The 16,544-nt window shown below is 46.6% G+C and overlaps 1 protein-coding gene across 1 annotated transcript in view; it reads left to right on the top strand.

Annotated features, from left to right (window-relative positions):
* Nucleotides 1-16,544, top strand: part of LOC141264255 (ferroportin-like) — a 67,411-nt gene that overhangs the window by 28,235 nt on the left and 22,632 nt on the right. The window contains exons 2-4 of the mRNA XM_073676543.1: nucleotides 10,022-10,089; nucleotides 11,447-11,606; nucleotides 16,358-16,473. Of these exons, the coding sequence (XP_073532644.1) occupies nucleotides 10,022-10,089; nucleotides 11,447-11,606; nucleotides 16,358-16,473 (344 nt within the window). The remainder of the gene's footprint in view (nucleotides 1-10,021; nucleotides 10,090-11,446; nucleotides 11,607-16,357; nucleotides 16,474-16,544) is intronic.

Raw genomic sequence — 16,544 nt, 5'->3', positions numbered from 1 at the left:
TCGGTATCCCAATCTGTATCTGGTGAGGTTGTCTCTGGTGTTAGGACTCCCATGTCTAAGTCGATGGGCAGCTTACCAGGCCTTGCTCTCATCAGGTAAGCAGGTGTGCAGTTGGTGGAGTTCACCGGGATGTGGTTGTATAGGTCCACTAAATCTGGCAACTTCTCTGGCCACAGGCTGCATTTTTCAAGGGGCAACGTCTTCAACAGGTCTATCACCACCTGGTTCATCTTCTCACACAACCCGTTGGTTTGGGGGTGATACGGCATTGTCCTGATTTTCTTGCAGCCGTACAGGTTGCAGAATTCCTGGAACACCTCCACTTCGAAGGCTGGACCTTGGTCAGTAAGCACACGGTCAGGGTAACCGTGCGGGCGACAGAAGTGCTGTTGGAAAGCTTTGGCTGCCATCTGAGCCGTCTGGTCATTCACTGGCACTACTACCAGGAACCGGGAGTAGTGGTCTACGATGGTGAGAGCGTAGACATAGCCTGACCTGCTTGGGGCTAGCTTCACGTGGTCCAAGGCTACCAGTTCAAGTGGCTGCTTGGTGATGATGGGCTGCAGGGGAGCCCTCTGGCTGTCACGGTCTTTTCGCCTCAGGTTGCATGGTCCGCATTCTCGACACCATCTCTCGATTGCTTTCCTCATGCCAGCCCAGTAGAACCGTTCACGTAGCAGGACTTCCAACTTCTTCCATCCGAAGTGTCTTGCTCCATCGTGGTACGCTTCTAAGACCATTGACGCATCTCGCCTGGGGACTACCACCTGCCAGACCTGTTCATGTGTCTGGGAGTTGATACTTCTTCGACACAGCTTCCCTTCATAGATGAATAGCTTGCCCTTCTCCTTCCACAGCTGTTTGGTCTCCTCTGGATCAGGGTGCGAGTGAGCTCGTGTCAGCAACTCCTTGACTAGGCGGACAGCCGGGTCACTATCTTGTGTCTCTGCCCATCCATGGTGGGGTAATGGATTGAACGTGGCCTCCCTGTTGGCAGAGCACCTGTTCTTCACACAATGGGAGCACTGGGTTACCCCATGACTGTGGAAAGCGGGGATCTCTATCTCCTCCAGTTCTTCCGGGTCTTCTCCCCCGTCTGGCAAGTTGGGCATCCTGGACAGTGCATCTGCGTTTGTATTCTTGTGCCCAGCCTGATACTTGATGGTGAACTCGTAATTAGACAACCGGGACATCCATCTTTGCTCCAGGGCACCAAGCTTTGCAGTCTCCAGGTGTGTCAGCGGGTTGTTGTCTGTGAAGACGGTGAATTTGGAGGAGGCAAGATAATGTTTGAAGCGCTCGGTCACAGCCCAGACTACGGCGAGGAACTCCAACTTGAAGGAGCTGTAGTTATCAGGGTTCCTTTCTGTGGGTCGGAGCTTCCTGCTGGTGTAGGCAATCACTCTTTTTCTGCCTTGCTGTATCTGGGACAGCACCGCTCCTAGCCCCACATTGCTTGTGTCTGTATGGAGTATGAAGGGTTGGCCATAGTCAGGGTAGGCCAGGATCTCGTCTCCCGTGAGAGCCATCTTCAGCCTGCTGAAGGATTCGTCTTCCGGCTTATCCCATTTGAATGGCGGCTTCGGGTTCTTGGCCTTCCTGGACTGGCCTACTAGGAGGTCCTGCATGGGTGCCGCCATCATGGTGAAGCCTTTGATAAATCTTCGGTAGTAGCCCACCAACCCGAGGAACTGCCGCACTTCCTTGACAGTGGAGGGTCTTGGCCAGTCCTTGATTACTGTGACCTTGTCAGGGTCTGGTGCTACACCTTCGGCGCTTACCACATGACCTAGGTACTGTACCTTGGGCTTCAACAGGTGGCATTTTGACGGCTTCACCTTCAGGCCAAAACCAGCTAGGGCTTCAAACACCTCTGCCAGGTGCTTCAGGTGGTCTTCATAGGACTTGGAGTAGACAATGACGTCATCCAGGTACAGCAGGACTGTCTCGAAGTTCTTATGTCCTAGACAGCACTCCATCAACCGCTGGAAGGTTCCTGGGGCGTTCGTTGCAGAGCCCGAATGGCATGCAGTTGAACTCACTGAGGCCCATCGATGTTGTAAATGCGGTCGTTTCTTTATCCGCCTCTGCTACAGGAACCTGCCAATACCCACTAGTGAGATCCAAAGTAGAGAAATAATTAGCAGATCTTAATGCAGCTAGTGACTCCTCAATCCTGGGTAATGGGTATGCATCTTTATGTGTAATGCGGTTAATTTGCCTGTAGTCAACACACATTCTCATTGTACCATCCTTTTTCCTTACGAGAACTAATGGAGCTGCCCAGGGGCTACAACTGTCTCTTATCACCCCAGCCTCCTTTATCTCCCATAACATCCCTTTGGCATTTTGATAGTGTGCTTGGGGTACAGGCCGGTACCTCTCTTTGATGGGTGTATGATCTCCCGTGGGGATATGATGTTGAACCCCTTTTACCTGCCCGAAGTCTAGTGGGTGTTTGCTGAATACCCGCTCATACTCCTGGACCACCCGGTATACTCCATGTTTTTGGTGCTGAGGGGTGGAGTCAGTGCCCACGTGTAGCTTCTGACACCAGTCCTCCATCTGTCCCTTGGAGCCATTATCCTCCGCCGGTTTGGATGGAGGTAAGGGTTCCAATGTCTTTATGGAATTGTTACTGACGGTGAATAATTTGGCAAGGGGCAAATGGACCTCTTTCTCACTACAATTCAGGATGCGGACTGGCACTCTCCCATGGCGGACATCAACTACCCCCCTGGCTGTCAAGATGGTGGGCCTACTGTCTGAGTTTACGGGCTCTACCAGGGCTTGGTAATCTCTACCCCTGAGACCAATTGCTGCCCGACACCATATCAACATTTCACTTCTTGGGGGCATGGCAATAGGGAATGGGTCACTCATCCTGACACTGCCAATTTCACCACCAGACAGTTCTACCTGTTGTCTTCTCATCAGGGCTCTGATTTCTCGCTGCAGAACCCGCTGCTGGCTGGAACTGGCGGTCTCCACAACCTGCTGTAACAAGACAATAATTTCTGAAAGACAATATTCAATGACATTAGTGCCTAAGGTTATCATGGGATGACTTTCTCGGCGATCAATGTCAACAATTATCATTCCTTGTGATGGCAACTCTACTTTGCCAACCTTTATGGTCACTTCTTTAAACCCCACTTGAGGTACGGGCTGACCATTGCTGGCATAGATGCTTAAATGTTCATCTGGACGGCGGGTAATGTCCGAATCAGTCCAGTATCATTTGTAAAGAATGTAGGGGATGGTGGTCACTTGGGATCCAGTGTCCAGCAACGCGCTCATTGGGATGGCATCAAGCACGACAGGTAGGACCGGCCGTCCTCCCACATACTTGCCTCGCCAGCTGTGTGGGCCTGGTGGTCTTACTCCTGGGGGTTGGCCCTCTGCCCCAGGTTTTGCTCGTTTAAATTACAGTACCTTGCATAGTGTCCTGGCTTGTGACAGCAGCAACAGATGGGTTGTCCGTCCAGGTCGCAGCGGTCGCTGTTCCTCCCTCTGGTTGGTGGAATCCTTCTCTGTCGTAGCCACGGGACGTCCTCCAGACTGGAAGCCAGCTGGATCTTTTCCTTGGGGGACACTTGCCGTTTTGGCCAGTGCAGCTACACTTTTAGTCAGCTCTTGAACCTGAAGGTGCAGGTCTGTAGACGGGGCATTGTCTAGAGTCTGTGCATGAGCCCCTACAAGCTCTGGGGAAAAGGGAGCCACCTCCTGGTGGTAGGTGATAGCTGGGCGCCGGTGAGATGTAGCGCCACCTGGTGTTGGTTCTCGCAGCACCCGGATGGCTCTGTCTTTAAATTGTGCAAAGTCCAGATCAGGGTTTTGCAGAGCCATTATGCGCAGCTGGGTCCGGTGGGCGCTGGACAGGAGTCCCTCAATAAACTGCTCAGTTAGTAATTTGTTCTCATCTCGCACACTGTCGGGGTCTACTTGTTTGATGGACCGCAGCGCCTCCTGTAGATTTAAAGCATAGTCCTGCACACTGTCCTGCACCCTCTGCTTGCACCCGTAAAACTTCATTTTTATTTCAGCTGTAGTGCGGGTGTCAAAGGTGTCCTTTAATCTGGACAGTATTTATTTCACAGTCCCTTTGTCTCTGGCTGACCAGGACTTCACTTCTCTCTGGGCTGCACCAATTAACTGGCCTATAAGGATGCTCACTTTCTGCTCCTCAGACAGAGGGTACACTTTAAATAAGCTGTGCAGTCTTTCTTTAAAGTCACTCAGGGTGTGCGACTCTCCTGAGTACTGGGGTAACCACGCCACCCCCGGTATATATGGCATGGAGAATGGCATCACCGTGGCAGCGGCCGCGCCTGCGGCTGAAGTTCCCTCCATATTGGGGGTCTTCTTCCCCCCTAGTGAACCGTGGCCTACCTTCTTTCACTTTGCTTCCGTAGGCCGCATTTCCGCAGGCGATGGTCTCCTTTTAGGACCTGGCGTTGCACGCGTCTGACGTCAGCGCTCGCTGGGGCTGATTCCAGGACCTGGGGCTGCGTCAGTGCGTGAGGCGGGGCTTGGTCTTCGCGTGCTTCCAGCGGTTATGCCCCTCTTCTTCACGCGCGGCGACCCGGAAATGGCGGACAATGGCGGGAAATGGTGGCAATTGGCGGGAAAACTTCACCACGGTATGCGACACAGTTCGTGAAGGCGCACAGTACCCGGTGGCAACGGTCACGAAATCCTGCCGACTACGCCAAAGTTGACGCGCCCCCTGGCCCGTGGGGTACCCGGAGCCGGGCCGGTAGATGCTGGGGGGATTGTAGTCACTGTGGCGGTGACCCGGTCCGTGACCCAGGGCGGTCAAACCAAAGGCTAGTCTATATGTAAAGGTGTTTGATGTCCAACTACGCCACCTGTGGAGTGCGGCTAATGAGGCCTCCGCTGCGGAACAGTCCTCTGAAGCTGATGGTTTGGCAGCAAGGGTGGTATAACTCCCCACAGGAAGAGTGTAGCTTCAGGGCAGTGTGTGTGGATGATGGTGGTTATTGTGCAGGAAGTCAATAACAAACACGGAGTCAGGGTGATGCAGTCCCAGGGTCTTTACTGATGACACTTTAGACAGGCCTGGACTGGAGTACTGGCTAGTGATAAGAGTCCGGTCAGCCTGGAAGCAAGCATAGAGTCCTCCTTGCCAGGTGGAGTTGTAGGCCTGCCGCTCTTGCTATACTCTTTGGCTTCCCTGCTTGTAGCTGTGTTGTAGCCCATGTCCCTGAGTGTAACGTGCTGTGCTCACCCGTATGACTGGCAGCTCGGGCCTTGTGGATGCTTCGCTCCTCCGTGGCGGTGCTGGTCCCTCTGTGCTGCTGAGCCTCTGGGCTATTGGTGGGGCCAGGAGACCTGCAATCTCCTGCCCTGCGGTATCTGCTGCTGGGCCTGAAGTGTCCCACAGCCTCGGACTCCGGTGTCCGGTTCTTTGTGTAGTCCAGCTAGGACGAGCTATCTCCAGCTCCAGTCCCTAGCTCCTCTCTCTTCAAAGTCCTAGACTCAACTCCTCACACTAAGCTAAACTAACCCCACCTCCAGATCCAGTTGCCAAGGGGAGGGTCCTCCTCTTGCTGGTCTAGAGCCAGGAAGTGTTGCATGTATTGTGTACCTGGCTAAAAGAACCCCTGCTTGCTTCCAGGTATGGCATTACCTCTTTTGAGGGAGGCAATGCCACTGTGGCAACCAGACCCTTGGGGTGCCACACATACCCATTATAGTCCGTTTTTTTTGTGAACTGGGCGTCTGCATAAAAATCATGGAGACATGTCCATTTTTGGTCCAAGTCACGGATCAAATTTGCCCATACAAATCTAAAGGTCAGTGAAAAATTTCTGACAGCACAATTCGTGTGCAGTCCATGTGCTGTCTGTTTTTAACATTGTATTGGGTAGGAGAAGCTTTCCAGTTTGTCGTTTTTGGGCATATGAGAAAATCACTTGCGTTAAGACCGGGGTGCAAAACATCGGACTTTACTCTGATGTCATCCGAGTACGATTTCCGCAGACGTCGGCAATGAAGGAGATGGAGAAATTACTTTTTCCGTCTCCTCCACACCTGTGCTGCAATTCTATCATGCGAGAGGATCGGAGTACATAGTACTGACACTCGGATCACGCTCACTGCAGAGCAGGAGCCGAGTGTCATTAGCATATTGCATCCAATGCTATACGCTAATGTGAACCCGGCCTTAAACTGACACACTGACCAAATACCAATGAAATGCTGATCCAAAACTCTGATGAAAATCACTCAAAGTTTTTACATTTGAGAAAAATCAATGATGTCTGAATGAGGCCAAAGTGATCAGCAGATTATCATGTACCCTGTGCATAGCTAAAACTTCTAGATTTGGGTCAATCCCTTTAAGTTTCATTGTGCAAAAATTTCTATGTCGTCAGCTGTCTTTAAAATAGATCTGTCACTTATACATGCTGTCACATCTGAAGGTAGTACAGTATGTACTGTAATAATAATAGCAGAGACTTTGTGCTGACTCATAGATCTAATGAACTGGATTTTAGTTGGAAGCATGATACTAGACTTTATTCTTGTTTATGAAGTGATATATTAATACAGTTAATACTGACCAAATACCGAACATGTGAACGTGGCCTAACGCGCATTCAGACGTCTGTGCAAATCGGCCCAAGATCGGACCGCAATACACAGACTGGCTGCTGGTCTCCCGACCCATGCGTGACAGCTTCTTAGGAATATATGAAGCTGTTACGCTTGGGTTGAAGACTCACGGCCAGTCTGTGCATTGTGGTCTGATCTTGGACTTATTTGCATTGATTTCTGAATGCGTCCTAAGAGCCACAGCCTGTCTTGCCGGCCACTATGAGTCTCTGAGAGGCTACTGTATTCCACAGCCTGCTGCTCCAATACACCCGATGCAGTGGTGCACCAGTAACTTTGTGAGGAGCAAAACTGCACCTCCATGGGTCACAGTAGCCAGTGGCATCATCAGATTCATGCTTCCCAGACCAAGGGCAGAATTTATCAGATACTAGCTGCTCGATTGCATTCGAACCAAACATACTTTGAAAAGCCAGCCTGGGGACTTTGTGTCTTGGCTAGTCTGAGGTGAGTCACTGATGGCTTTTCTCTCTGCATTCCTTTAACATAAAGAATAACTTGCAAGACAACTGGAGTGGGGCTAGGAGAAGCTGGCTGGGGACTCGTATTGGACTAGTCAGCTGACATACATAGTGCATGAACTGGCTTTTCAAAGTACGTTTGCTCTGAGTCGCTCAGCCAAACATTGAATCATTCTCCCCGTGGTTCTGGTAGCATGAATCTGTTGACAGGTTAATCTTCTACAATAGATTTTTACTATTTTTATGTCCCTAAATAATAATTTATGATAACAATTTTAGCTAATTACGTTGGGAATTTAGAATTGTGTCATGGTTTGAAAACCTGTGACTAGAGATGAGCAAAATAAAACTTAACAGTTTGGGTGTAACATCCCTGGCGGCGTGCTTGCATGGTGCACCACCTCCCACCATGCAAGACCGCAATCTTACCTGTCAGTCCATGCTGCACTCTTTGTTCCAGTACCTGCTGTGTCCATGTCTCTTGTCTGATTGCTTAGGGCGTCGGCGCGGCTTTCTGCTTATTTCTTATAGCTACTGTGTGCACAGTCCTAATGGGTCCCCAGCCTATTGCTGTGAGTCACTGGATACTTAAACCCCCTCCACCCAGTAGGAGGTGCCTGAGCAACACTTTCACTCAGTTTGTCTTTTGCAACTGAGTTGCCAGGTCCTGTCCTGACTCCAGTCTGTTCCTGCCACCCTGGGGGCTGAGTACCCAGGGCCGCTACCTGTACCTGTGACTTCTAGTCAGTTTCTGTCACCTTGGGGGCTGACTTCCCAGGCTCGTTCCTGTATCTTGTTCCCGGTTCAGTTTTTGTCTGAACAGTGTCCTAGTCCGTTACCTGTTTGTCTCTATGTCTGCACCTTACCCTTTTCCTGCAGTAACTGAACCTGCACCTAACTCCAACTCGTTGTCTCTGTACTTCTGTTTGTGAGTTTTGTGTCCACTCGCTACTTCATTGCAAGTACTTTGCGTGTATCTGGTTCTGCTCGTTCTGTTTCCCTGCCTCTGCATCTAACTCCTGTGTTCCTGCTATCTTCTTGTGTTCTCCAGTCTGTTCCATGTGAACAGAGCCCTGTCTATCGCATCTGTGGGTTTTGCTTTGCTCTGCTTGCTCACCGCACCTGCGGTTTTGCTCTGCTTTGCTTGTTCACCGCATCTGCGGGTTTTGCTCTGCTTGTTCACCGCATCTGCGGGTTTTGCTCTGCTTGTTCACCGCATCTGCGGGTTTTGCTCTGCTTGTTCACCGCATCTGCGGGCTTTGCTCTGCTTTGCTTGTTCACCGCATCTGCGGGTTTTGCTCTGCTTTGCTTGTTCACCGCATCTGCGGGTTTTGCTCTGCTTTGCTTGTTCACCGCATCTGCAGTTTTGCTCTGCTTTGCTTGTTCACCGCATCTGCGGCTCTGTTCCTGTATCTCAGTCTGTACTGGTCCCTATCCTGCCTACATTCCTACTTGCCAGTACCCGCCTGTCTGCATGTCAGCCGTGCCTGCCTGTGCCCACCTGTCTGCATGCCAGCCGTGCCTGCCAGTGCCCACCTGTCTGCATACCAGCCGTGCCTGTCAATATCCACCTGTCTGCATACCAGCCGTGCCTGCCAGTATCCACCAGTCAATATGCCAGTTTAACCTGCCTGTTCCTGCATTCCCCGGTGTGGGTCAACAGCTGTGACCGGGGTCTGACCTGGAGTAGCACCTGGTCCCTCTGCTCGGTTCCTCCCTGGTTCACGGAGTCGACTGAGCCGCCGTGCGACCTTGGTCGGATCGGGTTGATACTTAGTTACGCCCCTCCAGGCACTCCTCAGTTCATGGTACAGTGGGATCACTAATTACGCTCACGCCAGTCAGTCCGGGCGCGAGCGCAACATTGGGGTCCGTATCGAACACTTAAAGGGAATCTGTCACCCCCTGGGACTTTTCAGACAGCTAATATGGGCATACAGGTGATAGAAATGTGAATCTATACTTACCCATATGGCCTATATTAGCGGTCTGTGCTGTTTCCTCTGTACGGACGGTGCTCTTCTCCCTGCCATCTGTGTAGTGTTGTGCAGCAGGGAACTTGTGCGCAGGCACTGGGAAGGCAGAGTGACTCCCCGCCGCCTGCGTCCGTACAGAGAAAACAGCGCAGGCGCGGGATCCGGCCGGGAACTACACTTCACAGGGCCCTGTGAAATAGGGCTAGTAGGTGGGCAATTCTTGGCGTCCGGGGGACGGGAAGCTTAGCTTTTTTATTAACCTATTTCAGCTATTACACAGCAACGAGACCACTAATATGGGCCATATGGGTAAGTATAGATTCACATTTCTATCACCTGTATGCCCATATTAGCAGTCTGAAAAGTCCCAGGGGGTGACAGATTCCCTTTAAGTGTTCGATACGAACCCCAATGTTGCGCTCGCGCCCGGACTGACTGGCGTGAGCGTAATTAGCGATCCCACTGTACCATGAACCGAGGAGTACCTGGAGGGGCGTAACCAAGTATCAACCCGATCCGACCAAGGTCGCACGGCGGCTCAGTCAACTCCGTGAACCAGGGAGGAACCGAGCAGAGGGAGCAGGTGCTAAACACCGAACACGGACTTCTTTCTGAAGTCTGTTTTAATGTTCGGAGTTCCAGGGGAAGTCAGGGGATGAGAGAGAGAAATATTCCAGATCCAACGTTTGGGTGCCGTTGTTTTCAGTGGGGTTCAGGTTCAGGTTCAAGTTCGGGTGCAGTTTTGGTACCCAGGCCAAACTTTGGACTAAAGTTCGGGACAGTTACCAGAACCCTAATTTCCACAGGTCTGCTCATCCCTACCTGTGACATAAAATGTACTATTTCTCCTTATTCATTTTCTCCTTCACTTTACTAGTCTGTCATAACAAAACATACATTGCCATACAGTATATACCAGATAACTATATTGGTTTTTTTTAGGCCCAGCTGTCAACTACTTCATGGGACCAAGATTTCTTGTCTACGTAAGCTGTGCGCTTTCAATATGGGTACGTTCAGAATTCGATTTTGGTGTGTTTCATGGTGTAATATAACCTATCAGTAAGGCTGGGTTCACACAACTGTCAAAATGATCAGGCCGGCTGAATGCAGAGTTCTGTGTGCTCAACTCACATCACTGTGAGCACAAACTGCTTGTCATCACATGCACTGTTCTGGTCCGTACTAAGTTAGGTCCATCTGTATTATCACCCATGTGCACTTGCTCATTGACTACCATTGGCCAGTGTGCTGCCGTGTCCAGATCATTGTGCTCACCGACTGCATGCTGAACCTGGCCAAAGACCTTATACACACATCAGTGTTTGTCATCCACGTGCTGTCAGTTTTTATCACGGACAGAACACTAACATCTGACATTATATTCTACGCCAAGTTTTTTTTAGCGAGGACCAATGGTGTGCATAGAAAAAGGGATATGTCCTATTCTGGTCCATTTTGCAGACAGAACTTGCATAGTCTACTAAAAAGGGTCAGTAAAAAAATGATATGTTTTTGCTGACTCCAAAATTATAGGTTGGTAACATTATTACAGCAGTTACACATTGGAAACTGCTATTTTAATGCTGCAGACACAACTTATGTAGTCAAAACTGCGAGACATCACATTCTTACACTACAAGCCTCCGCGGGGGCCTGCAGGAAGCCGCCTAACTGGCTGGGCTCGTCCATTGTACATGCTTGGAGACGACTCCTCCTGGATGGATGGGTCTTTTACATGCTGGTAATCATCAGTTTTATTCCCTTTTTTTTAATCACACATATTTATAAAATAATTATTTTTTATAAAAAATGGCAGACACTTTTGATAATAAGTACTGTTGAACCATCCTCACACACATGCACACTCAATGGTGAGAGGGGAGCAAGCTGCTTCTAGACACCTCTGGTGGCTGTTTATCACTTGGGGAGAGAAAGCAGCAGACATGGAAATTCAACACTCCCAGTCCATCTTTTGATGGCGATGGGCAAAATTCGAGAAGCCCCCATGCATACATAATGGTCAGCTGGTCCTGCCAAACTCCATGGCTGGCTTTTTTTCTATTGTATATGGGTTCCTTAATTGTAGAGACAGGCAAAACTTTCTTCAATTGTTGCCCAGCACTATAGGTTGACTGTTTTGCCAAGTATCTCTACAGTCTACAAGACTCTCTAAGGCCTAGCAATTATATCTTCATGTATCTCAGCTTTCTCGACCTCTATGAGAATGGCATGGTAAGGGGGCCATTAGCTACATATGAACCTTCAGGTTTTGGGTGGAATTATAAAATCTGTGATTAGATTCATCCATTCAGTGAGTCAGTCAGTGTATGCTATTACTGACTGTGATCTAATCTTTGCTTTCAGGGCGACCGCATGTGGCATTTTGCCATTTCTGTGTTCCTCATTGAACTCTATGGACATAACCTGCTGCTAACAGCTGTTTTTGGCTTAGTGGTTGCTGGCTCTGTGTTAGTGTTCGGGGCCATAATTGGTGACTGGATTGATCGGAAACCCAGAAATAAAGGTAAGTTATATGCTTCTTATTTGGTTTATAACCTCATATTCCTAATGAATCAATTAGATGTACATTTAAAGGGAACCTGTCATGTCCCCTAACATTATTAATCTGCAGATATAGGTTCAATCTGCAGGTTAATAGCGTTCCAATGCTGTCTGGCCGCCTTGCTGATCACGCGGCTACCAGAAGAAAATGAACTTTATTTCTCCCGGGAGCCTCCGGCTTTCAGTCATAGAGGTGTGCACGGAGCAGCTACAGTCACTGTTCAGTACACAGTGAGCAGTGGCAGTAAGCACGCCCCAGCACTTTGATTGACAGCTAGCTCTGCAGAGCACCTGTGCAGAGCGAGCTGTCAAAGTGTCGGGGAGTGTTTACAGCCGCTGCACTCAGTATTGTGAGAGGTGACTGTAGATGCTCTTTACATGCCTCTATGACTGAAAACTGGCGGCTCCAGGAAGGTATATAGCTCAATTTCTCCCGGTAGCCCCGCATTCAGTATTATTAGAACTCTATTGATCTGCAGATTAACTCGATATTTGCAGGTTACTAGCATTTGAGGACATGACAGGTTCCCTATAAATTATAGTTATTTTTATCTAACAGATACTTTGTATTAAAAAATGACACCATCTGGCTACTGTGCAGAATGCAGATTTAGTGTAAGCACTGCATTTTTTCTGCTGTTTTTTTGTGCAGAAAATCTGTTGCATTTAATGACTCAAACAACATGGATGTCGTGATTTCATGAAAACTTATGGCCACTGTGCAGTAAAAAATTCTGTTTAAGGCTATTTGCATATTGCATCTTTGCGCTTAGCCTTCAGTTTACATCCTAAGCTATTAGTGACGCATCATGTAATGTTCCCACTGGCACCCATTCACCAGATGAAGGCCAGAAGTGTGTTTTTAGGCCTCCATCTGGCTGGTAAGCTCCTGTATACGGTTTTCTACCAGTATAAAAAGGTGCAGCGGATTGTTCTTTCCCAGCGTCCCTCTGCTCTTTCCTATACAGAGGGACGCTGCACAGAAACGTACATCATGCGGTATATGTGTCTTTACAATGTGTCCCTATGATGGACAGATGCCTCGGTATCCATTCTGATTGTGGCTGCTGTCGAGTGCATGTCTCCTGAGCGTATGCATCCGACAATGGCCATAAATGTAGTATGTATCTAGTCTCATTTTGCATTTTTTGTGCACTCTTTCTCTACAGGCTCCTATGGACAGCCTGAAAAATATGCTTTATAAAGAATGCAATGTGTAAAAAAAAAAAAATGCAGTCAAATCTGCGCTCAAACAAATTGCATGAAAAATAATGGAAAACAAATAAAGAAAACTACTGCATAAATGCAAGAATCAGAGCAGATTGCTATTGTGCATTTTGGTTCACACCTGCAGAAAAAAAAGCAGCATTTTCTCACATGGGAACATGGCTTGAATGAGAACTACTACAGTATCTGTTGCATTCATTTTACATTCACAGTAAAATAATACGGAAAATATTTGATTTGCAAAATTGCACATGTACATTTTCATACCATGGAGGTACAATAGGCAAAAACCTCTTCCTCCACCCTTCGCAAAGCTGTGACCGCGGCTTACAGCTTCATTTGAATACAAATATCAGGTTATATTTCTCAAGTAGTATAGCGCCATCTACAGACATCATTAAATTTGCTTAGAAATAGCAATGGTTTGCTCAGAAATGACTGGACAGTTGCTACTAAAAAGTAACTACTGGAAGTTCTAAACACTTATTGGGTATCATAAGCATTCATAGGGCGAGAGGGCATCATGGTAACTCCCTGACTAATGGTAACGCATGGGGTTTAGCACTCTGTGTGGGTTTTATAGTACTACGAAAAAACATAGATAAAAAAACCCACAATTTTGTGCGTTTCTGCTTCAGAAATGCATCAAAAATGCATATATCGCTGTATCAATAAAGCATTGCCAAAGCCAAATACTAGGATGTATCAAAAACAAAGCCACTTTATTTAAGGCATGACACACGAACAAGAGACAGAAACTGCAGTGTCAAAAACACAATAAAAACGCATGTAAAAAATGCACTAAAAAAAGGAAGTAATCTAATTTACATAATAGGTGCAGAAATTCTGCAACATTAAAAACTCACTAAAAGCTCATCGTGGGAACATAGCCTTAAAGCAATAGTATTATATATTGGAGAAACCCTTTAATTTAAAAAGGACTTGTACCCTAGAAATTGAAATGTCAGCAAGTATACAGTGGCATGTAAAAGTTTGGGCACCCCTGGTTAAAATTACTGTTATTTTGAACAGTTAAGCTAGTTGAAGATGAAATGATCTCTAAAAGGCCTAAAGTTAAAGATGACACATTTCCTTTGTATTTTAGGAAATATATATATATTTTCATCTTTTACATTTTAAAAATTACAAAAAAGAAAATGGGCCAATGCAAAAGTTTGGGCACCCTTGGAGATTTGTGTGCTCAGATAACTTTCAGATCTTAATTAGCCTGTTAGGTTTATGGCTTGTTCACTATCATCATTAGGAAAGGCCAGGTGATGCAAATTTCCCAGCTTTATAAAAACACAGCCTGCTCTAACCTTGTGCCAAAAACAGCAGCCATGGGTTCTTCTAAGCAGCTGCCTAGCACTCTGATAATGAAAATGGTGGAGGCCCACAAAGCAGGAGAAGGCTATAAATAGATAACAAAGCATCTTCAAGTTGCCATTTCCTCAGTTTGAAATGTAATTAAGAAATGGCAGTTAACAGGAACAGTGGAGGTCAAGATAAAGTCTGGAAGACCAAGCAAAATTTCAGTGAGAGCTGCTCATAGGATTGCTAGAGAGGCAAAGCACAACCCTCGCTTGACCGCAAAGACCTTCAGAAAGATTTAGCAGACTCTGGAGTTGTGGTACATTGTTCAAAGACCCCTGCACAAATATGGCCTTCGTGGAAGTTCAGTCATCAGAACAAAAACTCTCCTGCTTCTTCACCATAAAATTCAGCATCAGAAGTATGCAAAAGAACATCTAAACAAGCCTGATGCATTTTGGAAACAAGTCCTGTGGACCGATGAGGTTAAAATAGAACTCTTTGGCCACAATGATCAAAGGTATGTGTGAAGAAAAAAAAGGACACAGAATTTCAGGAAAAGAACATCTTGCCAACCATTAAGCATGGGGGTAGATCAATCATGCTTTGGGGTTGTGTTGCAGCCAATGGCACGGAGAACAGTTCACAGGTAGAGAGAAGAATGGATTCAATGAAATTTCAACAAATTCTTGATGCAAATATAACACCATCTGTAAAAAAAAGCTGAAGTTAAAAAGAGGATGGCTTCTACAAATGGATAATGATCCTAAACACATGTCAAAATCCACAATAGACTACTTCAAAAGGCGCAAGCTGAAGGTTTTACAATGGCCCTCACAGTCTCCTGATCTGAACATCATTGAAAATCTGTGGCTAGATCTCAAAATAACAGTGCATGTAAGACGACCCAGGAATCTCACAGAACTGAAAGAATTTTCCAAGGAAGAATGGAAGAAAATCCCACAAACAAGAAATGAAAGAGTCTCGTCTGGCTACAAAAAGCGTTTACAAGCTATGATACTTTCAAAAGGGGGTGCTACAAGGTACTAACCATGCATGGTGCGAAACTTTTGCATTGACCCATTTTTTTAAATTTTTAAAATGTAAAAGATGAAAATATTTTTTTTCCCCTAAAATTATAAAGGAAATGTGTCATATTTAACTTTAGCCCTGTTAGAGATCATTTCATCTTCAACTTGCTTAACTATTCACAATAACAGTAATGTTGACCACGGATGCCCAAACTTTTACATGCCACTGTAAGCATACCAATTGTGCTGTTCCTCTGTTATTCCTCCAGGTAATTTATGAATAAAGTGTACACTTATTACTATCAGATGGAGCTGTGTCCCTATATACTTTGACACTATCCAATTATTGCTTTGTAAGGACATACCTTTTTAACAAGGGGAATAGTAACACCCAGTTGTCAATTTATTTGTACATATTTCAGAGAAATAACAAAAACGCTACAAAAACCCCCCCCTGAAAATATTTGAAACAAGGCACCTTTAATTGGTCCCTGTATTTTACATGTGCACTTTTTATCATATTTTTTTGCTTCATTTCACATAAAATACAAAATTGTGCCTCTTTAGCATATAACCATGATTAACTGTATACTACCATTATGTGTATGCAGCTCTTTACGTATTAAAGACTGCAAACAAGCCCCAGTTTCTGTCTCCTAATTGACTTTTGAAGACTGTAGAGTAATCTACCATACTGGCTATAATACAGAAGAATATGATGTACAATTTATATACCTGAAGCATGTTTTCCACAGAAATCATATTATGCATAGCTATGCCAGTGTAAGAGAGAAGCGGAGAAGTGGCAGCAAAGCCCACAATAGGCTTCACAGGGAACACCCACTGAGCTCTGAACTTGCAGCACTAAAAGCAGGGCATGGCTAACAAAGCAAGACTTAAAAGTTAAAGCCATACAAAAATAAGCTAATATCACAATGCAACCTCAGCTGATAATACAGCGCATATGTATGCAACCCACACAAGGGGTGTCTATGGCTGAAACTCTGCGGCCCTGCAGAGTAAAATATAGAGTACCTGTAATATAAGTTCAGCAACATAACATGTCCTATTTTACTAAGCTTTGAAGGCGCAATAATAAATCTCAGCGCACGTTTATGTTAATGATACATTTTTGCTTCCTCAGTTGCTCATGCATCACTATTCATTCAGAATTCATCTGTCACCGCGTGCTGTATAGTCCTGATGTTGGTATTCTCCTATAAAAATGAAATAGAACAGATTTGGCATGGCTGGCTTACAGTAAGTCTGGGTGGTGTGTGATTCCCCAGCTTCATGTAGTGGCTTAATGTGATTTTTTTTTTGTGATACCG

This window comes from Phyllobates terribilis, unplaced genomic scaffold, assembly GCF_046119375.1.
Source record: "Phyllobates terribilis strain yellow unplaced genomic scaffold, ASM4611937v1 Scaffold_4__5_contigs__length_816908805, whole genome shotgun sequence".
NCBI lineage: Eukaryota > Metazoa > Chordata > Amphibia > Anura > Dendrobatidae > Phyllobates > Phyllobates terribilis.
The sequence above is the reverse complement of the archived record's forward strand: the minus strand, read 5'-3'. Positions and strand labels throughout refer to the sequence as shown.